The sequence below is a fragment of the Lasioglossum baleicum genome, chromosome 6 (assembly GCF_051020765.1).
Source record: "Lasioglossum baleicum chromosome 6, iyLasBale1, whole genome shotgun sequence".
In the NCBI taxonomy this organism is placed as follows: Eukaryota; Metazoa; Arthropoda; class Insecta; order Hymenoptera; family Halictidae; genus Lasioglossum; species Lasioglossum baleicum.
In genome coordinates, this window is record NC_134934.1 from 13007437 (window position 1) to 13034623 (window position 27187).

The 27187-nt window shown below is 45.6% G+C and overlaps 2 protein-coding genes across 5 annotated transcripts; both read right to left on the reverse strand.

Moving 5' to 3' along the window:
* Positions 1-1504: 1504 nt before the first annotated feature.
* On the reverse strand, positions 1505-15217 carry LOC143209805 (BTB/POZ domain-containing protein 9). 4 transcript variants are annotated; one of them, XM_076425965.1, is made up of 11 exons: positions 13997-15217; positions 13767-13846; positions 12286-12506; positions 7595-7715; positions 6553-6718; positions 3132-3325; positions 2699-2916; positions 2454-2636; positions 2305-2383; positions 2052-2224; positions 1505-1962 (listed from the first exon to the last, which is right to left on the reverse strand). In XM_076425965.1, exons 3-11 carry the CDS (start codon positions 12480-12482, stop codon positions 1761-1763), a joined length of 1533 nt encoding a protein of 510 aa, XP_076282080.1. In that variant the 5' UTR covers positions 12483-12506; positions 13767-13846; positions 13997-15217; the 3' UTR covers positions 1505-1760. The 4 variants fall into 4 exon arrangements, with proteins under 4 accessions (XP_076282080.1, XP_076282079.1, XP_076282082.1 ...); XM_076425964.1 differs by lacking the exon at positions 13767-13846 and having other exon boundaries at positions 13997-15208; XM_076425967.1 differs by lacking the exon at positions 13767-13846 and having other exon boundaries at positions 2747-2916; positions 13997-15195.
* On the reverse strand, positions 3471-4365 carry LOC143209807 (putative small nuclear ribonucleoprotein E). Its single transcript, XM_076425969.1, has one exon. It carries the CDS (start codon positions 4269-4271, stop codon positions 3987-3989), a length of 285 nt encoding a protein of 94 aa, XP_076282084.1. The 5' UTR covers positions 4272-4365; the 3' UTR covers positions 3471-3986.
* Positions 15218-27187: the final 11970 nt, after the last annotated feature.

The following is a 27187-nucleotide window of genomic DNA, read 5'->3' on the forward strand; positions in this document are numbered from 1 at the left end:
TTCGATCATTTAAAAATGATAGCTTCGATTCCGTTGTTTCAAGTGCTTGCAGTACTTAATGTAATTTAAGTAGATGATTAATAACAATTGGAAAAGAAAAGTGAAATAAAGATGTTAATTTTGATACGAAGCCTCGGATACATTTTTTTCACATGAGTTTAACCCTTTGACTGCGGCGCGCTCTCGGAAGAATCCATCAATACGGACGGCGTGTTACTTGCATGTCAGTCACTGCGACTGGTTGTCCACTGACTAATGACCAAAACAGTACCCGCAGATTTGATACCATTCTTAGGGTTGAAAAAAATAATAATTGCATATAAATTAAACACATCCAACTTTTTATTTATTTTAAGTAGCTTTTTAAGCTATTTTAATTTACATGACTTAATTTGTACATTCCTTCAATAATAATCGCTAATTTAAATATAATTTAATAAATACTACAAATTCATTTTGATGGATTGAATCAATTGGTAAAACAGTAAAGGTGTTATAGTTAAAAAAATGCAGAGAGCGTATATTTACGCCTTTCGTGTATATTGATAGACTTGCGAGGGCGTATATATACGTCTATCGTAGTCAAAGGGTTAAAGAGAGAGGTAGGCATAAAATCTGGAAAATAATATTAGAATTCTCATTTATTCGTTAAGTAATTGTGGTGGAGAAATGTGCAAAACGCAGAATAATTGTGATTATGATAATCGCGTGAACTACTTCGAGGAACGCATTCTTGGATAATCGTTTACACCGGTGGATAAGTATCTGCTCGTACCAGGAGAACATGGCGGAGAGGAGGTAAGAGAGAATTTTACCGGTACGATTTAAAAGAAAGCGCCGAGACGACCGTTCCTCTCGATTTTCCTGGTCTTCTGTTCGAAATACTTAATTAGTGTACGCACAGCGCGTTGTTGCACGGTTTTCTGGCGAGAGAGGTTGAAATTTTGGCTAACGGTAAGTGGAATAGGCACGATCTTACTTATCGAACGCGCATCCGTGTCATCGGCGCCTTTGATGGCCTCTAATACGTATTCAGCAGTTCGCATTTTTCCGTAGATTTTCACATTTCACGTTTACTTTCGAGCGCGCCGTTGTAATACAGATTAGATTTCCAAGACATCTGTTCACAATTTAACGCGTGATTTAACAAGCCCCTTGGGAACCGGTCTGTGTGCCCAAGCATCTCGTCCGCTTGCTATGCGGAACACGGAACGATTGTTTGGCATACTTTAATCCCGTTCAGAGCCAAATCCTTAATTGCGAGCCAATATCGGTCGATTTCGATCGTTCGCTCGTTAACGCATACATAACCAGCTTAACGATCGCTACGCACACAAATTCGCAATGGTTTATACATTTTCAGCTTAGAAAACTCGATTGCTATTAATTTAGGCATCAACCGAATTTTGCATGACTACATAACCGTATAAAATGCATGATAATTTATTGATAATGATTACAATAAACAAAGGTTAAGAAATATTCTACTACAATAATTCACATATAATTTTAGCATCATTTATTATTTATTTCCCATCGATTCAATAAAATTTCATAGCATAAACAAGTAAAATTAATAACTAAATAGAAATATATCCGTAACCATGCTTTGTGTACATTTAAGTTCATGTTAAATCTTGAACTCTACGAGAAATTGCACTTTGCATGTTCATCTTTAACAGAACATTTCCATCTCACGTTGTACTCATGCAAATATACATATATGTACAAATCTATGAAAGGAAGGACATATATCATTGTTAATGCGTGGATTTGGGAACCAGGTGATTGGGAGTAAAAACTTCGTAATCTACTACAGTGAAATGATAATCTCCCATGAGGACAGTGTTGGAAGCATGTTCTCCATCATAACTGTGGGGAAGATTACTATAACTCTCCATGTTCACATTGCAATTGCTGGAAATGAGTAGGTCGGCCCCTGCTCCAAAGATTGGCCCAATGCTGAAAGAAAATAAGTAGATTAAGAAAGTCTTAAAGATCTGTTAGACTCTAATTTTACTTAAACTGTTTACTGAAGAAATGATTCTCACTCTGGATGATAACAAATGGCGAACGGTCTCTTCACAATATCATATTTCGTGGGAGGTACATCTTGGTTGTTTGTTAAAGTGAAGAGGAAGGCTTTCTCAGAGAAAATGTAATTTCCTTTAGTCTTGCCCCACGGTGCATCACTGAAACCTCCACAAATTTCTCCTCGAGTTCCCTAAACGTCAAGAAAAATTTCAGTGTATTGCGCAAATCAAATACCGAGAAAGAAATGACTCAAAAATTAGGACGACGTACCAGCGCAATCACGTATGTTGGATAAACGCCATCGCAATGTCGGTGAAACGATGTTGCCGAGTAACCATGACTAGAGGCTCTGAAATAGATCAACGTTCAGAATGATTTGCTGATGTATACTTATTCTGTCTTGTGCAAGATAAACGTACCGGTACACTAAACGCCAGCTCTGTTTCGGCGACCCGTACCACTGATTCAGAAGACGTTGGAACCCCATTTTATCCCTGGAGAGAATTTGCGATCCAGGGAAGAGAAACGGACTAACTCTGGGCTGTAGCCGCTTGTCTGCACAGATTTCTGCGTACTTGTTCGGCAATGCTGCATACCGATACCTAAAACAGAACGTAAAAATCGAAAGCCTCCGAGGACGACAAGATTTCCCGGCAAACCGTACCTGAGGAATTTCGTGCCACTCGAGCGATCGGGATTGAAAAATTCGTACCTCTCCAAGGACAGCTCTATTGGCACTGCTCCGGTTGGCTCTACTTCCTCAGCGAACACCTGGCTGTCGATCAGCAGCAGTCGAACGTGATTTATCACCCCTGACAAATGCTGGCAAACCCTCACACGCTCTTCCACCGTCCAGTGTTGAGTAGGCTGCGTGACCCCTGCCTAGGAGCGTGGTCCGTACGGTTAAGCGTTTCCTTAACTCGTAATTCTAAATTCTGATCCAAGAACCTAAGGAGGACCCAAGGACCCGGTAATCGTATGCGACATAAGGTCTAAGACCTTGCATAACATACACATGCTCAGAGCGATAAGTCTTCTTGGAATTGGAGGGATTCAAAGTACTCGGACATGGAATAGAACTCTGAAGGAGAAAGAACCTGATATTTGGCCCAATTCAGAACCGCTCTCCATACATCCTCTTCCTCCAGGCCCAAGTAGTCAGAAGATATCAGCTTGACCAGTGCATCCTTTGGGAGATTGCAGAATGCTGTTGTCTTCACCGTGTCTACTGCATTCTCCCCGATGAAAGTAAAACACCTCTCGATGAAGGACGAACATGCTCCTTTACCTCCTGCGATAATGAAAATATTTGAATGTTATTACAGAGAAATGAATATTTATTGGATGACATATGTGCTTAAAGTTGCTACAGTACTTACACATAATTGGAGAAGTTACTTATTATTAGGAATTATATGAAATTAGTAACGATAATACTCTGATTCAAAAATATTTATTAAGGATAAGTCAATTCCGCATCTGTTACAATAACTGTTTCATCGTGTAGTATTTACATCTCTGATTGTTGTTACGGACAAGCAATAGTACAAAACGGAGGACAGTTCCATATAGGTGGAACACACATTGTAGATTTTTTATTGGAAGAAACAGACCCTGTGAGTGCAGTTCCTAACAAACAAGTGTTCCAGATTCCTCGACAAGTATAAAATCGTCAACAACAAAGTAGTTTTCTAATACAGAACGATATTGTCACTTCGAGGTGACAGCAATATCCAGTGACAATTTGTACTAGTCAATTTTTCATTGTCTATTCTATCTTCATTTACGCGTCACATTTAGCGTTTAAGATGTCAACAATGTTCTCGCATAGTGTTTATCATGTCACTTCCATCTATGTGTAGAAACCACACACAAGATCCCGGCGTGGATCAAAATAATACGTTTGTTGTTTCTCCTAAACTGTCCTTCGAGGTTAGATAATCCTTCGGTGATTAGTTCGACCCTGGATTCGTATTTTGTATCAATGTTATGTTGTCGCCCTTCAGCATGATGCGTCCCAGTGGTTTTCTGTTCTTCGTTTTCATCTGATACTCCTCTGCGTCGTCCAGTACCAAATTCATATACTCGTCGAAGCCGACGATGTGACCCTCGATACGGAGGTTTACGTTCTCGAACAGCCAAACTTGCACACGCGAACGGTTTTGCAAATATCGGAATATAAGGTTGATGGGCTGCACCATCACCTTCTGTACTTTCTGCGGCCCCTTGTACGACATTTTTGTTATGGTTTTTCAAAAATTAACAGGCAACGCTTCGTCAACGCGTGCTTCGTAAATGCCGGACGCCGGAAAATGTGGCGTCGCCGCACTACCAACTGCTGTCATCAGCTGTTACTAGTCACTAGTTATTTATAGAGATTTTTCTCGATAATAAAGAATATTTTCAAGTCAAATCATTTATTAGGAATAGGAGAATTAAAGGTGGGTTCCTGATATATACAACATTGTAGAATTTAATAAAAATCTGTAAAAATCTAATAAAAATGTTTTACTGTTACCGTAAAATCTTCCTAGTGGATTTAGTTTTATTACCAAACAGCGCTCTCTATGTGCGCGTTTTGTATCAGTCACTTGCAGTCACTGTAACTTGGTGGATCAAGTAGAAAATTCATAGTCGGTAATTACTAATGAAACAGACTGCGAACTTTTAAACAATTTAACCGAAAACAAAAGCGATTAAAAAATGATATGAGCAATTTTGCAACTACAAAAATCTATATGTAGTGTGGCGGACCAGGAATCAGTCGTGCCACAATAGCGTGCTGCCATTGTGGTAAACTTGCCAACCACGAGTACAGTATATAGTCGATAACTTACCGTACGTGCAGAGAGAAACTTTGCAAATAAATAAAATATTAAATTACTTAAATTGTTCCACACTTATCGAGAAAAATAAGAACAAACCAAGATACTTGCCTAGCAAGTACTATAAACGTTCAGAAAAAACAGCAAAGAAATGTCCACATACACTCCCGTCCATAAGGGGGTAGTCCACCCTCGATTTGTAACTAGAAAGGAACTAGAATCTTACTAGAAAAATGACTCGAAACATGGGTTTGCGCGCTGTCGGTTTTCGTCCTTATTTGAGCTAATTGTGGGCTGGATGAGGGCTTATTCTAAAGAGGAAGGTTAAACACACTGCGCCCTGGTTACGAGGTTAACGAGATTATGTTTATAACTAATAATATGAGGGCCGAAAGTAGAGAAAAAGTCTAGGAAAATAACCAGCAGATTTCAATGCATTTTTCTGTCTCCAAAAGACTTTATGACTTATGAGATGACCAGGGCGCAGCGCGTTGAACCTTCCTCTTTAGAATGAGCCCTCACACAGCCCAAACTTTGCTCAAATAAGGACAAAAACCGACAGCGCGCAGATCCACTTTTTCGATCGAAAATCTGGTAAGATTCTAGTTATTTGCTAGATATTTGCTATTTACTAGGATCTTACTAGATTTTGGGTCCGAAAAAGTGGGTCTGCGCGCTGTCGGTTTTTGTCCTTATTTGAGCAAAGTTTGGGCTGTGTGAGGGCTCATTCTAAAGAGGAAGGTTCAACGCGCTGCGCCCTGGTCATCTCATAAGTCATAAAGTCTTTTGGAGACAGAAAAATGCATTGAAATCTGCTGGTTATTTTCCTAGACTTTTTCTCTACTTTCGGCCCTCATATTATTAGTTATAAACATAATCTCGTTAACCTCGTAACCAGGGCGCAGTGTGTTTAACCTTCCTCTTTAGAATAAGCCCTCATCCAGCCCACAATTAGCTCAAATAAGGACGAAAACCGACAGCGCGCAAACCCATGTTTCGAGTCATTTTTCTAGTAAGATTCTAGTTCCTTTCTAGTTACAAATCGAGGGTGGACTACCCCCATAAGTCACTGAACGCTTATTCAAAGGACCTATATATTATGAAATAAAAATAGTACTTACTAATTTTCTCTAATGTAAAGGACATGTAAATCAAATCTGACCAAAATATCCTATATTTTCGAAATTTTAATCATTATTTTCATTTAATTATTATTCTAATTTTTAAAATTAAGTGGGGAAATTGTTTTCCAATTTCTCAATCTCTTTTTTTCTAACATTTATTCAAACAGCATATGTATATTTAATTTTGCATTCAATATTAGCGTATAATAGCTACATCCAATCAATATAAAACAATAATAAAATCAAGCTGGGAGCTTGTATTCTTTAATTACCATTTTGTTGCAAATAAGTAAGTGTCCGGTGAATTATCGACGGTAGCAGTGTACATAGTACCACGCAATCGTCCAAAATTTCAATGCATTTAAAAACAATCGTGATGTAGAAACAAAACGTGGATGAAGAAGCTCAAGGAGCCGTTTGCGTTGCACATTTTGTGACATTAAAGACAGTCTACGGGAAATAGTTCAAGTTTCACGCGTCACGTCCTCGAAAGAGCGCCGAATCGGCAACTTCGACAATGGGAATTGTTTGATACTTGAACTTTTAACAGGATGCCATGAATAACTTACCAGGGACTCGCTCTTGAGCATCCAGGGCTGCAGTCAAAAGAGCACACGCGTTTCCGGGGCTGAGAGTGGCGGAGACGTGTTCCTCGCAACTTCTCCAAAGTTCCTCGACTCCGAGTTCTTGGGCGAGTCCCAGCATCTCGAAGACGCCACTGTCCTGTAGCATGATCTATAGAAAAGTTACCGGTTGAATCTCGGCCGTGTCTTTAGACCCGCGTGGAACTTTAGCGATCTCTTATTCATGACGGAGCGATAGCCATAACCGCATTTAATATCTTTGAAACCGGAGTGGGGGGTGGGGGAATTTATTCGGTGGAAGCTACGAGGAAGAATCCATGAATTTTGCCACACTTAATGGAATCAAGAGAGAATACTTTATTAATTGAAAGAGCGAAAATAATCTTGAAGGAAAGGATACAACCTGGAACGAAACGCGACGCGATAGGGTAAAGCTACCAGTTACCGTACCCCACCCGGTTATCGGACACATAAACTGTTTAGAATTTATTAAAAATAACATGAAGTATTACTATGTGTCTATAAGCTAGTATTACTTTATTTTTAAAAATAATATTGTTGTTTCGCCTTCGTATATAAATCAAAAGTATTACAATAATTTTTGTTTAAGATATAGTGTAAGAGTTTGTTTAAGATCTGTTTCCGATTATAGAAATTGCTAAGAAACTGTGATACATTAGAGTATAATAAAATAATGATTTTATTGTGCCGCGGCATAAATCAATTAATTAATTAAATTGTTAACCCAAATTTTTTGTGTCTGGTAAATAGGACCAAAACTTCGTTAATATTTCTTGTGATTTTTAACAAAATCGTCCAGAAAAATTGGACGATACAGAAAAAAAGTTGGTAATCAATCGTTTATCACAAATAATGAAAAATAAATTACAGAATACCTTCAAATTAATAAAAAACTTCCAAGTCGTCACTAAATATCCGGTAACTGGTACCTTTCCCCTGGTTTTTCTCGGTCTCAAGGATACAAACGATAGAAATGGAATCGACCCTTTCTAGATAAATAATTTACCTTGCCGGTGTAAATGTAATGAATGAACTGTCGGAAGGTTTCTGGATGGGCATGTGGCATGCGTACGGGCGTGGGGTTTCCGGGCGTGCCGATCCTCTTGGCGGCGGTGAAATTCTTGCACCTGGGAAAATCAATCGAAAGATATCGGCTTTGAGAAAAGCATTAATTGCCAGAATAAGGGAGCACGGCGAGGAACAAACGACAGAGAGAAGGAGGATCGTCGCGTGTAACAGCGTGCTATAGGCGTGGATGTGGCGTGGCTGCGTGGCTCTTCTAACGAACACCCACCACTTCGGCTTTCGTCACCGGCGCTCCCACTTCTGCCAGTGTTTCTTGTTACAAAAGGGCTTAATTGACTTCGTCAGGAAGCTCCGTTGCCACCGAGAGCGTACTCACTGCGTGCGCGACCAGGGCTTTGGTTTTCGTTCTCCTCTAGAAACTTAATGGCGACCTTCGAAAAAAAGTCACTTCGAGCCCTCTCTTTTCTCCCTGCGGCGAGCCGGTGGCGGCACATACTCGGCAGAGCGAATCTTTTCTGGCACCCCGAGCTGGAAACGGATCCCCCATGACCCATTGGGAGAACATTCGATCTCGCCTCTTCTGCCTGCCCTACGCCCTACGCCATTCTCTACCTTACGCGACTAGATATACAAAGGGGAGGCTTTTAACATCGACAAGTCTCTTTCTCTCCCTCTGAAACGAGCGGCCCCCTCACGCCGCACCTGTGCGACGTCGATGCACTCTTCGGAATACTCTTTCTCATCCGTCCCGCGGAAATTACTTAAAAATATCCCACATACCCATTGCCATTCGGCATTGAACGCCGCAAAACACGAGCGAAACTACGGCTGAAAAGAAGAGAAACAGCGTAGAATCGAATTCTCAGTGAAATCGCAAGAGGAAAGAAACGCTGTTGCGATTCACGGGCGGAAAGAAAAAGGGTTGGCTGAAGAAGCAGGGCCGAGGGTCGGGAAAACGCGGACAAGCCCTTAAACGGATCCTTTCTCGTTCACAGAGGCCGTCCGCATAAAACGACAATGGTTTCTAATACCACTAACCACGACGACGCGGGGCGAAAAGATTCCGCGATGTTGAAAACGGAGAGTCGCAGGAAAGTCGAAAGCATACCGGCCGGGGTTTCGTATCGAATCAAAAGAAAATCCGTCAAAGAGCGGGCGCAAATGGAAAAGGCATGCACCCCGCGCTGCTTTGATATTATAACCGACGCGTTAACAAACGCTCGGCTTCGTCGACTGAGAGAGAAATAGAGAAAGAGGAAAAGAGAAAGAGAGATGTGTGTGCGGGAAAGTCGGAAAATCGTGGCCCGAGCTACCGAAACATGGTTGCAGAGTCGACAGAGGCAAAACTAGTGCTCAAAAAAATTAAAAACACCACACCGCGCGCGAGCGCGCACACACAGAAACACGGCACAGGGCGTGTACACAGATGCGGTGGCGCGGGTTCAACCTTTAACAGACCGAAACAGCTCGACTTTTACGATTTCGCGTGCAGTTTGGTAACGATGTGGGCTGCGCATAATATCAAAGCTATAGTTCACCGCGTTTATTTCTACAAATTAGAGGCGGGAAACGTTCGAGTACCGCGAAACGTAATCTCCAAGGTGAACTTCAAACGGTTCTCGTGAAAATTTATCTTTGAACTCACGAGGAGAGAAAAAACCGCGAGCGCGGGTTGCTTTTCGAGATACGGAGGCTCGACCGCGGAGGAAAGGAAACGCCGCTGCCTGCGGAACAAATTTTAAGTACTAGAAAGATAAAGGCGCCGGATGCCTCGTCGTGATAAGTGGTGGCGTAGAACGAGGCGAACAAGAAGTCGACGGATGGAGAAGGATCGGCGGTAGGCAGGGCTTGCGAGGAGGAAAAAGAGGAAAACCGAAGGCGCGTAGAGAGAAGCTTTTCCCTAATCACAGGCGAACACCTGCTACGGAATCAAAGAAAACCAAATATCAGCGAGCGACGCTGAGAAAAGAATAGGGCACGGCGGCGCGCGAGCTTGTCTGGTGTGACGACGAGGTGTCACGGGGGTGGTAACGTAGGTTCACGAGCTCGACGCGGAAAGAGGATGTTAGGGGTAGGGGGCTAGTGGCGCAGGGAAACGAGGGTCGTGGCTGCTTGGTTTCACGGCGGCAAGGGTTGAATGTCGCCGCAGGCTCCGCTACTAACGACCAAGCGTGCGATTATATAGCGGCTCCGTCGATTTCCGCGCAAAAACCGCCTCCGCTTCCGGTGCACGAGACTCAAATTCGCGTCACGCCTCCTTGTTCCTCGTGACTGTGAAACGCCTGCTTCTCACCGGGCTCCATTATCGGTTCCCGGATAAGGGGAAACCGAACCTGCATCCACCGAAAATAATCGCAAAAATCGTCGGAAGCAATTTACAATCACTAAAACATTTATCATGCTGTAACTTGAATAATCAAGAAATGGTAGAACAATTTATACGAGTTGTATGAAGGCTGCTTGACGAGCGAGGGGTTGGAGATGGAGGGTAATGGAGGGTATGGTAATTTTTATAACGAAAAGAAAGATAGAACAGTTTATGCGAATTGTATAAAGGCTGCTTGATGAGCCTTGGATTGGGGTTGGAGGTACAAGAAGTAACTTTGAATTCGTCACAAGATTTGCAGCTGAAAACAGCAAACAAGTTAACATACCGACTGATTAAATTTCATAAGTTGTTTTTATATGTTCAGATATTTAAGACTTCTTTTGGCGTGTTATTACTAATTATAATTGGATGACGATGTGCAGTACTAAAATTCATAATAAACTGAACGATAGAAGGGTTTATACCCCATTTATTCTCGACAGACTATACAGATAGAGCAGCTAAAGCTGCAGGTATTACAGGGGGAAAAAATTGCGGAAAGAGGATGAAGCTTTTAAAAGATTTTAGAATAGCGAGAACAGCATTCTTGCGCCTTCCACGGTCGAAATTGGAGGAAAAAAATTTTATGCGAGTTCCACAAAGATGTGTAGAGGGTTCCGAGCAGGAAGCCTCGGCGAATTCAGCGCGAGGACAACGAGCAACGCGGGGATTACGTTCCGAGTGCCATCGAATGGTCGAAGCTCGGGCTTGTTTTTCAATTTCTTTCTGCCGTTGAGCGGCATCGTTCTCGTTTCCGCGGCGTTTCGAAATGACAAGGATTACAAGGGGATAAGAGGTATAGAGGGGGTCGGCGGTGTTCGCGACTCTTTGTCAGGATTTTCACCGGACTGGAGAGCGCCGCGTAGAGTTTTGAGTGCGGTCGCGTATTGTCCATTCGTTTCTCCTGCGGACGCCTGTCACGAGCATGCGTAACTTAATTTTCCGAGGCCGGTGTCGACGGTGAACCCGACGGAGAGGGAAAAGAGAGCGGCCGGACGACAAAAGGACCGGGCGTGTTCCCTCCTGCGCCGATATCAAAAGGGTTTCACGGGAATATCGTAATTGACTTTACAATTAGCATCGGGCCTGTCGTCCCGTCGGAATGTCGTTGCCTCGGCGCTGCTGGCCCCCTCTAATGCGATCCTCTAGGCCTCCCTTCTTACAACAATTAGAATTCACCCGGCGAAAATTGCTGCCGGAACACGGTCTCGGCCCCGGTGATGGTGGATCGACGACGAGGGCACTCTCCTCTCCCCCTCATTGTCCAATTAATTAGTAGGTTCGATCGATTCATTTCGCCGTAACAACCCCGGAGCCTCTTAATTAAAATTCATCGGTACCGCGAGCTTCGCCTTTTCCGCCCAAGAAACTTCGATCACTCCGGCCGATCTTTGCGGCCAGCTCGAGCAACGATTTTCCTATTCGACTCGCTCGGTTTTGAACATTGTTTCGCGGAACCATCAGCGCGTCCGCTCTTCCTTCTTCCAGTAACGACCTCCTGGTAGTGTCTCGCCACCGCCGGGGGCAGGTGAATAATGTATAGATGCCCCGGTGACTTCAAGATTTTAACGAAGTTATCATTCTCTCTCTTCCGACGAGCTCCCGGCCCGCAATTCCCGGGGAAAGTTAACCTTTCCGCCGGCAGCTTCGAACGAAAAGTTCGTAACGCGGTTACGCCGGGGCAAACTCGCCGGGATTTTTAAGCGAACCGCGGTTTCTTGCCGGTCGAAAGATATTTTCGAGCGTACCGCTTCGTTACACGTCCGCGAGCTTCATCCCGCGTTTCCTCCGGTCTCGTCGCGTCGCCGAGGCGAAAAAAAAATAATCGCGATAAGACCGCGTAGTATTCCACGTGCCTGCGTTAATTCTCCATTTTCCGGAAGTGTCGACACACCCATTGTCTCCGCGACGGGTTCATTTTTCGCCAGCGCGCGCTATCTCGGCCTCGCCGCCCGGAAATACGGGAGTTTACGGGGATTAATCTTCCGCGCGTGATTTCTTGCGCGTTTTCGCATAGATCCGCGTCTCCGAGGAAAAACCGAGAGAGAACGATGCGAGCTGTTTTAATAGAAATTACGATGAACAATTAATCCGGTCCCACGACGATCTCGAAAGGGCTCGCTTAATAAAATTTGTTCAGCTCGCGACGACGTTACTGTCTCTCCGGAGACGCCGGGAGATATCAGTTGGGAAAAAGAATAGCGCGAATTGTTCCCTTCTCTCGTCGAGGAAACGTCCACGTGTAAATATAATTACTTCGAGCTGGCACGAGATACGACAATTTCGAACCAGCGAATACTGACCTCGCTTGCAGTATAATTCTGTGAGCGTAGACTGGCGTCTCGTCCCGACCTAGCAGAAAGACGATGTCAGCTGTATCTTTGTCTTCAGAAAGTCGAGCGAGGTCCTCCAGGAGTCTGGGCACACCGGCTAAACCAGCCTCGCCCGACACCCCCGCTGCACCTGGCGCCGCTCCTACTGCCACGGCCCTAGTCCCCATCGCAGGTTGCGTTGAAAATCTCAACTGCGCCAGAGGAAAACAACTAATTAATTCACGGTAGAACCAAACACTGTACACATATATTTGTTTAGGCGAGCCTTTCGATGTGTGATGCCCCCACCGATATTAATGATTTTTTGATATGTCATAGAACTCAACATTTTGAGGAACTTTTTCCTTTGCATGATCGTGGCGGTCGGCCTTAGTTCCATCCAAATCAGTGACGGCCTCACACACCGAAAGGTTGACCTTCGTTTGAAGTCGATCAGTTTTCAAAGCTAATTGTTCATAACTACAGGATCCTTGTCAGCTACTGCAAAAAAACTTTATCTAAACATCCTATAAAAATGACTAAGGAACTGTCCAATTAGTAGAACAATGGTCGAGAAACAATTTGTGCCTGGCAAGTACTTCATAAATCACAATCGGCGACATATCAAACAGCAATTGTGCCGTTGACAATCCCACGCACGAAGACTCGTTTCATTTCCTACCAGGCAGACTGCCATCGAACGACAGTCGGCTAGTTGGTAGCCGAAGCAATGGGCGTTAATCCGATATTAACGAGGCCGCAAACAGCAGCAAGCCCGTGACTGATGACAGCGCCGGTGAATGGCGGCCGCGTGTCATCGTCTCGAACATTTTCCGGAGGGCGGGTTGTGCAGGATAGACGAAGCGAGTCGAGGCGCGAGCGCGCGAGAGCGAGGAAAAAAAGCAAAACCGATTAACGTACAATCGGCGCTAATTGCGCGATTAATATTTGATTTGCACCGCGTCGCGACACGACCTCTCTTTCTCTTTCGCTCTCTATTCCCGTTGCCGCGGTCGGTCGATCGATGCCGTAGATTTTGTGTCACGGCGGCTGGCTGATTTCGTTTTAATTAGTTCGGGTTTTGTAGTTTTCGAACGCGTTACGCGCCGATTGCGACGCACGTATCGCGGGGGGAGAGATCGCGATCGCCGGTCATTTGCCCCCGCATCATCGCATCTCGCATTCCGACGCAGTGATTCGATTAAAAAGCCATCCACCGTTGCTTTTGTTTGTCCGATGTTGACCCTGTCGAGGCACAAAAAATCCGTTCCAGGAACGACGATGTAGCCACGGTTTTCTGCGGGATCGGACGTTTTTCACTCGGGCTGCACGCGGCGTAAATATTATAATTTCACTCGGTCGGGCTCGCGTTACACCACTGGCCACCGTGGCCGAACTCGCCAACCGAAATATTAATATCGGAACACTAGGCTTTGTTCGAAAAATGACTGCGTTGGAACTCGCGCACGCACCTAGACCTCGACCGTGGATGCTCCGAACGTTTGTTTTGAGTTTGCGTGGTCGATTGGCGCCTGCCGCGTTCAATATCGTCCTGCGAATAAATAAACACGACGTACATTCGAATTTCCGTAACGGACGGCGACCGTCAAGCTAGGAGCGTGTTTACCGGTCGACGAGGGCGAGAAGGTAAGGCTCCGAGGAGCGTGAGAATAGCCGTTCAGCATCCTCGGTGGATTCTCACCTGCACGAAGCTCGGTGGAAGGTGACTAAGCGAGCCGAAACGTCGTGCTGGCTTGTCTCCTAGGCACACATGGACGAGTATTATTTTCGCGGGCGACACACTGCATTTTCAGTCGATCCACGCCGAGTCCTGTGCTCCCACGGGCGAGACATTGTTTCCTCAAAGTTCCCTGTGTCGTCGTCGCACGCTCGCTCCGGCGCGGCGTTCCTCGTCGTTGTTCTACAACACAAACGTACTCCCGCGAGATCCACCGCGAGCACACATCGGAGGAGAGACTGAGCCAGAGCGGACAGGGAAGAGAGAGGGAAAGAGTGGAGAGAGAGAGAGAAAAAAACAAAAGCACCGAAACCGGAGGGAAAGCCGGGATGCTCGGTTTCGGCCCGGAAGTTTCCAAGTTCACCGCGAGCTATTTCTCGAGTACGAGACGAGTTTTACGAGAGCTGGACCCAGGCCTGCCTCTTGTCCCGTCGCCGCTCTGCGCCACACCACACCGTGCCGACCCTTTCTCTCATCTCTCGTTCTCTCCCGTGCGTTCAGGTGTTCTCGGGCCTCGTTCCACCTACGTCGATTCCATCCTTTCTTTGCGTTCTCGCGTGGCCAATGCTCCTGCAAGATCACTCCTCCAGCCGTTGTTGCCAGATCCTCTCTGGAGCACCGATCGCACGATCAAAAAGGATACACACAGCCACTGCTGCCTCGTTCCAGCTAGCAACGAATCCTCTCTCCTGGCCCTCGTCTACTTGGCTCGCGATCGACGAGATCCTACAGACTCTTTTCCCGCCCCCTCCCGCATCGACCAGCCTCCTCTGTTTATCCACATTACACCCTTTGTTCTTCTTAAATCGCACCGAAGGAAAGACCCACTTCCTAGAGCTACTCTTCCAACCTATCGTCTACCATCGTTCTGACCACCGTTACCCCGTACCCCGTCTGTTTTCGAGACAATGTGCTTTCGCTTTCGGTCGCCCGATATTGCCGCAATGCAGTCCTCCCTAGTTTTCCCCGGTAAAACGAGATCGTCCTTTTATTAGCGTCGCTGTGCACGCTCAGCTTCTTCCTCGCCCTTCCCGCGAACGGATCCGACGTGATTTCTCCGACGGCTTCCGTCGGATCACGTCGCGATTTAGACGCTTGAACTCCAGTTTCCGTTACTGCTGCTGCTGCTGCTGGCAGATTGTATTTTCGGTTCAATTTCATGGCTGCGGCGCATTCTAGTCGAAACAACACACCCAATAAGGCTCATCCGCCGTCCAATCTATGTATAGTTAGGTGTTGAGGGGCGAGAATTTTTTTCTGAATTTAGACGGATTTACGGCTTGCAATCCCGCAGGATCCTGCATCTTTTTTGGTCCCGCATTTCTTGCGGGGCTATGCGTGTAATGAAAATTGCGTGAATGACGACACGCAAGATGAACTATTTCGAAGTCGCATTGATACTAACTTTTTTCCGTTGATTATCTCATTAATTAAAATTTGTTTCTTTATTAAATTATATTAGATTGAAGAACTAAACTCTTAGTCATGCGGGATTGAAAATGGATGCGAGTGTTTCATTCGCGAGGAATACTACCGAGAGTTTTATTCTAAAATGGATGTCTAGCTTATCAGATAAGATGGTCATCGCAAATTTTTATTTTTGCATGCTTTTGGAAAATTATAGTATGGTGAAGCCCGTGGATCGCAGATTGCATTGAGTGGCACAGACTTGGTTGTAAATGACCGAAATTTCTTTGTAATTATATTTCTGCCGGTGCCACGGCGATGTTCGAGCACAATTATCTTGGAATCTGGCCGGGGTCTGCGTGGAATTTGTAATGCCGCTACCATTCCGCCTGGGATGTGCTTTAACTTTCTATGTTTCTCATTTAACTTGTTCCTCGGTATTGCTGCGTTACGCGGCGGAAATGATAAATTACGGACGCGCGTCGGGAGCGGGTTCGAGATTTATTGATCCATGGTAAAACTTCCTGAACACTCGGTTGATGGTAAGGCAGACGTATCAAGCTCCCCTGCTGTAGTATCGATCGTTGGTGGAACGATCGTCGTATCGATCGAACGATAAATGTGTACGTCGATAAATTCATTTCGTTGATCTTTAAAAATCTGGAATGGTGATTTATGAATCTTCATCAACGTACAAAATAAGAAAATTCGGTGACACATTTTTGAAGCAAAAATTAACTCTTTCAGCAAGGACTAAGAAATAACACAACGAAAATTGCAGAAAATCCGAATGAATGCGGTTATGGCATTTTTATAAGACCTTACAAATAGCTGGTGGTTCCGGTAGTGATATTTTATGTACTGGATGCCTGTCAACAAGATTTTCAATCGCCGTGTGAAAAAGGATAATTCCGCAAGAAATGATTAAATTGGCGTTCGCATCGCGAAATGTCCCAGGAAATTCTTAACTGCGGATCAGAGATTTTTAAAGACTGCGAAACGACCGCTAATGGGTAACGCGTTAAGAATATCCTCGTAACAAGCGAGTCAATTAATTGTTGCGAGTTATCCGGAGTTTTCATCCGCCGCTAGTCCATTATTAAGGCAAGATTCCATCTCATTCGCCTAGAGCGGTCGGAGAAATTTCCTCCGCTTACTCCTCCCACCGGAACGATCGTGCGGCGTGGCGTGGCGGCGCGGCGGCTCGGTGCCACGGAAAATTCGCTGTTACTCCGTATTGTACACAATCCCATATAATATGGCACACATTAGCATGGTGAAGTGTCTCTTCCGGGCGGTGAGTCGCGAATTTCCTGGGCGTCATTATCCCGGCCAGTTTTTCACCGTCGTCGGCTGAAATGGAATCTCCCGGCCGGCAGTAATAATCGGGGAAAGATCACTTAATGGCCCTTTAGGATAAGAGCCCACCGCCGCCATTCGCACCTCCGCGAATCCGCTGGCAGCGCCTAACAAAATTGCCGCATTATGTCGTTTAACGCCCTCGGAAATACGACGCATCGTGAACGGGAGAGAATAAAAGTTGGTAGGAGGAGGAGAACGGCTCTGGCTAGCTTGGTGGTGTGTCGGTGGGCAGGGGGGGGTTATAGGATGCTGGATAGAGAGAGAGAGAAAGAGGGAGAGAGGGTATAAAGGGACGGGGAAGAGAAAATTACACGGGATGTCCGTGTGATAGAGCGGTGTGACGCGACGCTATAATACGGGGAAAGGTGTCAGCGAGTGCGAACAAGCAGGGCCGAGGATCGCGCTGCATAATAGATGCAGCCGGCCGCGCTTTAGTGCAAACAGGAACAAATTCCTCGGTGCACTCGTTGCAACAATTGAATCGGTAATCAAGCCGGTCCCGATAATCGAATCAGCCCGGGTACACGCGTAATTGAAATTTCGCAGTCGACCACTGCAAACATTCCCTCCCAAGCCCCGCCACGGTCCTCACCTCTGTCCGGACCAAACACGTCGAAATTGCCTTCGCGAATTTTCAATCGGATCACTCGCAAAATGTTGTACCGCCGTCGCGCGCCGGAACGGGCAATCTTACAAATTGTCGCCGATGGATAAAAAACATCGATCGTCACGGTGCTGGTGCGCCAGGTATACCAGGACCACCAGGGGATGATCGATAGCGACGTCGAAGCGTACGGTGCGCACCGTCGCGCGGTATAATTCGACGCGACGCGTTTCACCGCGCGAAATCGTATTTCCAGGAACGAAAAGTCCGGACGCGCCAACGGCATGTCAAAAACAGACCCTGTCTGGCCGCCCGCACTGGGAAATCGCGGACACCGTGTCGCTCCGGCGAGTTTTCTCGGATCGACGGACGGGAAACTGCTGTGAACTGGGGGAACATTGACAAGTTTTTGTAACATTTCGCCCCGCAACGCGGAAATTATTCCTATCCCTTCTGCTGGTACTTTGAAGTGCCATTTTTACGGGGATTCGCTCGCGAATCTTGCATCTCGAACAAGGTTAACCTAACGTTATTGTAATTCAGTCGGAAAAATATTAGCACAGTCTTAGACCAGAACCGGGCTATTTCTTCCCCGCTGTCGACCCCCCCCCCCCCTCTTGTGCCATAATCCAAGCGTATGCAACTGTCCGGTCCGTGGGTCGATGAGCATCGCTTATACATCTTCGGAACCTGTGACGTCACGTATTACTTTATCTTTGCTTCAAGGAAAATTATCTGAGCCGTGTCTGTAAAGTTTATATGGTCTCAGAGCACAGCAGCTACGCTACTAAAAATACATGACGCTTATTACCACAGCGACTGTACAAAAATATTATTCCTTTGTCCGTCGATCCTGCTGTCAATATTTCAGTTCATGGAAACCGGAGTGTATTTTCGCAGTCCGCCTACGCGTTTTCACGAGCCCGACGGATAATGGTGTCGCGTGTACAATACAGGTACGAGATCGCGAGAAGACACGAATTAATTATCGTCGGATAAAATGAGCATTTAATTAACGCGGACGACTGAATCGGGAGTTCTTGTTCGCACAACGGTGTCACAGACGTAAGAATTTCCTTCGAGCGAATCTCATTTCGCCGACTATGAATAAAGAACCCGGTTGCCGGGGGTGACGAGAGCGACGAAGGCACCGACTACACCGTTCCGTCGCTGTTTCGCGTAAATTGACCCTGAGGAAGCCAGCATTTCTGTAAACTACTTTCATTCCGTCCCTTTTGTGCACCGTTCGCCATGGCTCCCGCTGAAAGGAGCCCGCGCGGATCTATGGAAAACTGCACGGTCCGCGCGGGCACATTGACGCGCGGCTCAATATCAATTGTGAACAGTAATTATCAGTGATGGCATTGTCGTTGACTAGAGGCGGGTTTAATAATCGGCCAGTCATGGTTCCCACGGCTGAAGAAATCGCGCGACGCCAGCAAATCATTCCGTGGCTCGCAGACTACGATGGCGATCGAGGTTCCTTAATTACTGGGATCGCTTAAATTCCTCGAGTGCCGCATTGACCAACTGTGTCCCGTTAAACCGCACTACTTAACACTCCGGAGACCAACGTGCCGTGAAATTTATCACCCGATCTTTTAATAACGCTGAAGGGGTTGGATCCAGTCGATTACCTAGCCGAGAGCAATTATCGGGTCGATGCAAAAATATTTGCGACTTGCATTCTCTAATTTCAGCCTCAAAGTTTAAGCCAATGAAAACCGCAATTATTTTAACGCCATCCCAATATTTTCCCTAGTACGGTATCGCAGGCTCGCATTTATTTACTCTACATATATGCTATATTCTAAGGTTGGTTTAGCCCAGGCATGTCAAACACGCGGCCCGACCAAAAATTTTGAAACTGTTGATGACAATTTATAGGTTGTACACTCCAAATTCACCCTTCTGCAAGTCAATTTCACATTTCTGTAAATCAATTTCACCCTTTTGCAAATCAATTTCACCCATCTTAATGGATAAAATATTCTTAAATATCTAAAAATAATTTATTTCGATTAAATTATATATTTCTTTAGACACACGTGAACGGTGTCACTACTGCGAGGAAAGACTCAATACTTCATACGCTTCAATAAATATGTATTTTCATTTCTAAAATTTATTAATCGGAAAATGGCTACACTGAATATACATATCTACACTGTTCTACACACAGTTTTCGCACATTACAAAGTTAATGAATTGGTAATTACTTTTAAATAAGTATTTGATTAACGGACCAACGTGTACAATCAATTTCAAAAATATTTACAGTTCAACAAATTCAACCTTTTGAAAATTTGATTACTGAAAAACATTGCCTATAGTTTCTTCGAAACGAAAATGAAATAGTTTTATTCAAATAATATAAACTTGAAAAAAAACAACTTTTATACGTATATTATTTTGTATGTATAACAGCAATGTTAAAACAAAAATGAGTTTCCTGTTTATTTCGAGTGTGCTTTGTTCTATTGTGGCCCTCGAATTAATTTATAGTACTTAATGAGGCCTTTGGTGGTAAAAGAGTTTGACATGCCTGGTTTAGCCGCACCATTTCAATTCTGATAAACAGCTTCTGATAGATTTCTCTCGCGTCCCATATATTTTACTCACAATTTCTCGGCCACTTCCACAATATATTGAATTGGTATTGCAGGAAGTCCATAACTCAGTATCCTCGTTCCCCCGAGACCTAACGCCATTGAGAAACTGTTTCTTTCGTAATATCAGAAGCAATCTAGAATTTAAAGTGGAGTGTATTTTTTTTAGTCAGTCTTGCACCTTCACTTTGGCTCGACAGAGGAAAAACCTACTTCCTGAAGCGGTTTATCGAAGGTAGAGGAAACAGTCTTCGATTTACCAACTCGGCTTCGCTCTGGCTGAAGCAAGGCGTTTAAAAAGAATATCTCGAGCAAGATAAATTGCAGAGAAACTTTCCTCCTTCGCATCGATCTCTAATTCATTTACCTTCGAGCACGTGTTCCCGTAGACGAGGTATAAAAATAGATCATTCACGTTACCTCAGCGACCTAGACAATCAGTATTGATTGTAGCCTCTTCTTTTCGTTACCTTATAGAACTTATTAATGAGGGAATATTAATAGAAAGTACACCTCATTCCTCGACTTACACGGATTCGTTTTACACGGTTTCTTAAAAGCGAATCAGAAAACCAATTCCGAACTGTGAAATTCGGATTTTTGATTGCCAGAACTAGAGCTCTCTCGGTACATACGTGACAGAAGCGTAAGTTGAGGACTTACTGTAAGTGAATGGGGGTTTAATAATCGATGCGAGAAGACATTCGGACATGGAACACTAGATGCTGCAGATTGAAGGGGGGGGGGGGTACTCTCAGAGCAAAACTGAGCCTCTGTTATCCTGTACATTTGAGGTGAACTTGTTTGATAAACATCAATTTGCCCGGCGAATCTCTATCGTTGGAACTTGTCGGCTATCCAAACTGCCTTGTTCCCCGACATATTGGTACAAGCGACACGGTACATTGTCAGGTCTGCTCTCCTGTCTGGTTGTTGGCGTGACACCGGCGCGGCGCACGCTAAAAGCTGTCGGCGATCGGACAGGGGCAGCGTAGATTCGCTATCTCGATTTTACGCGATGAATTGGATCCGCGCGCGATGGCTGCTCAGGGCAGTTTTTCTTTGGAGCAGTTACACGGCAGTCGAACCGGGAGGAAACCTCGTCGCGTCCTATTCACCTTGTGCCGCGGCAGCCCGGCACCCGGCAGCATCATTCCCCCAGCAGTTTTTGCGTGGTGTAAACACAAAACTCGCGTCACGAGGAGGAGAGATAGGGAAAGAGAGGCGTGTATTGCGGACCTTCCGTCGTGTACACAACCTATCTGCCTTACGGAGAAACTACGCAGGCGGCGGAGGGGTTTTTTTTCTAAAGACGCGACACAGGGAATGTGTAATACGCGGAACAATGCTCGACACGCTTTCCTGCAACTCCACTTACATTCACGTATCCCGTCCGCTCCATTATCTTTTCAGAAACCGTCCACTTTGTGCCGTTTCCACGGGCGGACCGTGTGTCGTGCATCGTCCGCCATCAGAAAAGTAGCTTAACTCACCCCTTCCCAGCCCCCATCCCTCTCACACTCCACCAACCGATTCTCTCTCTCTCTCTTTTCCATCGTCCTTCACTGTTAACAAATGTACACACCCAGTGTACGAGTATTAGGACATTTATTGGACTTGTTGAAACTGTTTAATCGACGCTGTGCTACTCCGCGCTGGCTCTTTGATATTGTATATGCAAAGATATGTACATACGCGGGTACATATCGATACCATTTACACTTTACACGATTGTTCTGTTCGTGCTTTCTGTTTGCCTATGTTTTGTTAAGAGTTATCTGCTGATCAATTTATCGACTCTGCCATGGGAAAATGGATTAAAACAGTCATTCGAATGACGTATTGCAAGCTCTGCATTTACGTTGTGTCGAAACTAACTCATTTTATTAATGCTGAGCCTACCGAGCCTTAAAAGTGCCTTTAAATGTAATTTTTTAAACAGCACACACACACACACGTCGTCAGCGGCGAACCCTTACAACCGTGAGGTTAGGTTTCAGCAAATGACAAGACAGCAAATGATTAATGTTGGTATGTACTACTGTAAATACGTATTTCAAATAGGAGTAGATGCCCAAAAAAGATATTTATTATTTATAGCTAATACCGAAAATACCGGTATTCTATCTTAGCACATACAGGTTTCACGAAATTGCGAAATAGCGTGAAATACCGGTGTTCGGTATACCGGTGTACCGGTATTGCAATCCCTAATTACAATGTATTTAAATTAGCACAACTCTGTGATACGTTTAATGTTAAAAGCGCAGGAACTTTGAGCGATTAATTTTCAACGATTCCCTAGTAGGGAGAGGAAGCCCATCGAATGAAGTTTAACTGGCGATCTTTTTCCCGTTGACGGGGAATCGGGCAATTTATAGTGACCTCTTTTTTCGATCGAGATCGGCGATTCGTTTCATTGCGACTGCGGGGCGAGTTAGGATATTCGGTGGAAGTTGACGTGGCGAACACCGCCGTCGAAAATTTATCAGCGGCCGTAAATCAGCGGGTGTAACGCAACCGTTTAAATCGCCCCCGCGGATTTATGCTTCGGCATCCGGACGGAGAATTTATATTCGGACGATCGAATGCGCGCCGATTCGGTGACCGTCCAGCGAAATAAACCGATCAGGCGTGAATTCGTTATAAACTGGCTCGGTTATGAATTCATTCCCACGGCCGTTCGTCGTCGAAGACGGAAAAAATGCATATTAATTTCAACGGGGCGATGCGGGAATTTTATTTCATTATATCGGGCTACGAGCGTCGGGAATAATATATATTGGCTCGGCAGGCTGTGTAACGTGCAGAAACGACGAATAAGAATTTACTCGTCGATCAGGCGATTTTTTTACCCGTCAACGGACCGTTTGCTTGATTTAACTGTGTTCCGCCGCATTAAATTCCCGATCAAACGGATTCGCTCCGACCGGGCGCGATCGGGGACAACGTAAACAAAAATATCACGCACACATGGGAGATTGAGTTATACACTAAATCGTGTCGTTCGCGTTTAAGTGCGTTTAATCAGCAAGTAATGGCCTGTAAAGTGCGCGGTGGTTCGCCTGAACGCTAAGAACGGGAAGCTGCAGGAAAGATTTCGAAGCGAACGCAAGAGAAAGAGTGTGCGGTCTAGAACGAGTTTTTATGCAATTCTTGCAACTCCACATTAAAGCAAAATCATGTTGCTCGACGAGGCTTCTGGTTTGCCATTTGACATGTTAGACCATGAATCACGCGAAACCAGTTCGAGGGACACCGGGCCACACAATTGTTCCCAAGAGCCGTGCGGAAGAAACCGAAATTATAGCATTGGAATAATGGACAGTAACAAAACCTAATGTTCCCGTCGGATGCATTAGCCTTGGCGAGCCTCGGGGGTACAAAAACACCTTGCTCGTTATTCTTTACAGTAATGCGCAAGTAGCGGGTAACTCGCATAAAATCTTCCTGGCGATGTCCTTTGTTCCCGCGAGCACAATGTTAGAGAGGTCGCCGTGTTTAGCGACTCGATGCATGCGATTGCATTATTTCAGAACTGCGTGGTAGCATCCAGCCGCCATTATGAATAATGAAATACGTAACTGTTTCCAGGGGCCGTTTCCGCTCGGCTATGGGGTTTATGCGCGCGGCGAAAAAGTAATGGATAATCCCGTAACGAAATTTATGAAACAACCTGCATAATTTCCTCTGGGGTGCGGAAGCGATGGACCGAGGATTACGGGGTGCGTCGATAAACGCGCGCCGCGTCGCACGAACGTCGTCGGGTCAAAGTTCCATCTCTTTCCCTCTTTCTCTGTTCGATGGCTTTCGAGTGGCTGCTCGGTCGCGGCCGTTATTTCATTGCGGCCATCAATATCCTTTTTTCATCGAGTGCGTGTCACCCGGAAGACTGACAACCGGCCGGTGACGAGGAGAGAAAAAACGCCGAAGCCGGTGGTGGCTCGTCTACGTTCGCGCGAGTTTCCATTGTCGTGAAACGTTCGTTCCCGACGGTGTCTCTCCTCGGCTCTCCGTCCCTCTTTCTCTCTCTCTCTCTCTTCTTCTCTCTTTCTCTGTTTCGAAGGTCTCGCACCACCTCTCGTTCCCTCCATTGACAGTTCGAACAGAGGCGAAGTGTCGACGATGGTCGGGGCGCCGATTCGAATCTCGTACTCAAACGCGGACTCCATTCATGGAAGCATAATGGGCTACGGAGGAGAATGGAGGGACCACGCACACGCGTTCGCGTGTGTACGCGCCGTGACAGTGCGAGAGCTTTTGCCACTGCGAACGGGATAGGTCCTGCAGACACGGGAGAGCGAACTGCTACGTTCACCGACGACGACGACGGCGCGACGTGCACGCTCGCAAAAACGGAAACCCGACGTTGATACACGCCACCGTTCCCGCCGCTGAATTTCCCGTTCGCGTCTCCGATAAATCCTTTATTAACTGTCGAGCGCTGAAACGCGCAACTTACCGCCGGATGTTGCGAGGATCGAATTTTCCTCCGACCGACGCGCCAACCATGGATCTTCCCAGTTGCGTGGCCGACGATAGACGTCGATTGTCGTCGATTGACAGACAAAATTTCTTCTTGCAAATCTATTTCTTACAAAAGAATACATTCTAATAGTTAAACACCAAGATGTTCGATGAAATAGGTTTTCAACCCCCAACTTCGAGGGCTGTTTTCACCCCTGCAATGTAGACGATGTTACCGATAAAAAGACACGTGTCATAACTACTTTGACCCTATTCGAAGATGAACACTTTCAGCAGCTAATAAAGCTACGACAGAGGAGGAAATCCTACCCCGTCTATTTCATGCTCAACGAGGATTAGAGCCAGCAAAGATTGGCCGTCCGGGCCAATTCAGCGTAAGTCGAATCGGTTCCAGCTCGTGCGAAAGAATTTATCGGTCGCGATGGGATTAGATCGTCGTGTCGCGTCGTAGCGAATCGAGCGACAAATGAGTCATTTGGTTCCAGCAGTGGCAATTGGATTTTCGTCAAGTTGGCCCCTAACCCGGGTGGAAGCTTCAATCGCGCTCGGGCTAAAGTGACTCTTATTGCTTTCTTTTAATTTGTGACTGCTCACACGTGCGTCGGGATCCTCCCCTTCGCTGTCACAGCCCGCGACAAACTCCGTGTCTCGCGTCCGATTCGATTGTCGGCTAATGTCATCAGCCGGGAAGGGAAATCGGGTCCGTCGGTGTTCCCGATCGTCGGCAACTGCTCTTCGAACTGCAACCGAATCGGTTCGTCGTCCTCTCGGAATCGGTCCTCGAGCCGTCGAAACGTGTAACGACCATTCGGAACGGTAACGAAGAGCAAGTTCACCACCCGCGGCGACCAATTACCCGAGGGGAGACCGAAGAATTTTCAGGGGGCTCTCGTCGACGCATTGTGTCTACAAGATCGTTATTTCTTGTCGATTTCGTGCGTACCGCCGCGACTGCTGTTGAATACCGGTACAATTACGATTCCCCACTGCGCGGCAGGGGTAATGGGAACGTTTATTCTCTTCTTAATACTTCAATATTCCACCGGGTGTTTCGTATTTTTCTCATAGTCGGATCGTCGCTCGTTATCGATTTCGCACTTCCGGTGGTTTCCCACAGCTTCCCCGCCGACGTTCAAGATCGATTTACATTCTCCTCAGATTGCACCTTAATAGACACCGCGAAATATTTTACATCCAATTTTCCAGTGCTATTTCCATCGCTCAGCTGAGGTCCCAAGATTTCGGAACTATTTCTGCGCAGGAAAGTTGGCTCTCGCGGAAATTGCGCAACGCTTTCGGGACGAGGATATTATCTCGACCGCATTCCGTTAATCTTCATTTCCTGCTTTCCTTCCCAAATACAGGGCGCAGGTTGTGAAAGTTTAAAATGCATAATTCAAGGAGCAAGTCCGCGTCGTGGCAACAAGATATCCCCGCTCATTTGAAGCCAGATAAGGAGAGGTTACGAGTCCCGAGATACCACGATAATATCCGCGACCGGTCGCTTGCGGAACGATCAAGATCGTCCTTTTTCTTTCCGGATCCCGTGCCTCGTTTCCGCGCGGGTTCGCGATCGCAATTTCCACCGACATTTTCACCGGGGCGGCCTCGCAGGCCGTACCGCAACGCGTCGTCTCGATCGAAGCGACCGGTAAAACCACTAATGCCGCTTCCATTATAATGTCACATTCGATTTGGCATATCCGCGGAGGTATTCGCCGTTCGACAAGCACCCTCTCCCAATGGGCCGCAGCCATAGGGGGGCACTCGCAGAGACGGACGCCACACCGAACACCGCTCAAATTTCACCGGGCGCAATTTCAAGACCGCGCGTGCACATCGGGCCGCGACAGAGAGCGCGGGTTACGCTCATTCATATTCATTGCGTCAAAGTTGGCCGCGGCTGTCGCGCGTATTTACGCTTCGCTGCCGAACAGGGTTCGCCTGGCGATCATCTTTTCCACGCTCGTCGATCACCCGCGTTTATCTTGCCTAATACGGGGGCAGATAGGCATGGTGTTCAGTGCTTTTAAAGAAATGTGCCCATAATTATGAAAGTGCTGTAACAAGGAGAGTGCAAGGTCGATGAGTCTCAGATTTTATTGAAACTTTGTACAGTTAGATCTCGTTCTCCTGTTCACGTGTATACCCCATTATAGGCGCAGATACTCAATAGTTTTAAAGATATTTCTAATTAATGGTTTTCATTACCATGAATATACATTTCTTTTTTTAAATGGAATGTCTTAGTTTTTATACCAAATTCTAAGTATAAAAGTGTTGACCTTCATATGTCCTAAACCTAATAGTTAACGAAATATTATCCAAAGAAGAAAGAAAGTTGTTTTGATAATATTTCGTTAATTATTAGATTTAGGACATATGGAGGTCAATCCATTTTTAATCACAATTCGATAGTCTATCGATTCATGATACAGAAAGTAGGTGCTTCCATTTTAAAAAATCAAAGTAACCTTTTACCTCACCTTGGAGTGTCTACCGGGAAAAATAAAAGTTCCACCACATGATGTCGTCCTCGGTACTGAACAACTTTCATCTGAAACATTTTTGCGTATAATCAATATTTTTCGAGATATTCGTCTGTAACGCTTTTTAATGTTCACCCTGTATATCCATGGTAATGAAAACCTTTAATTAGAAATATCTTAAAAACTATTGTATACA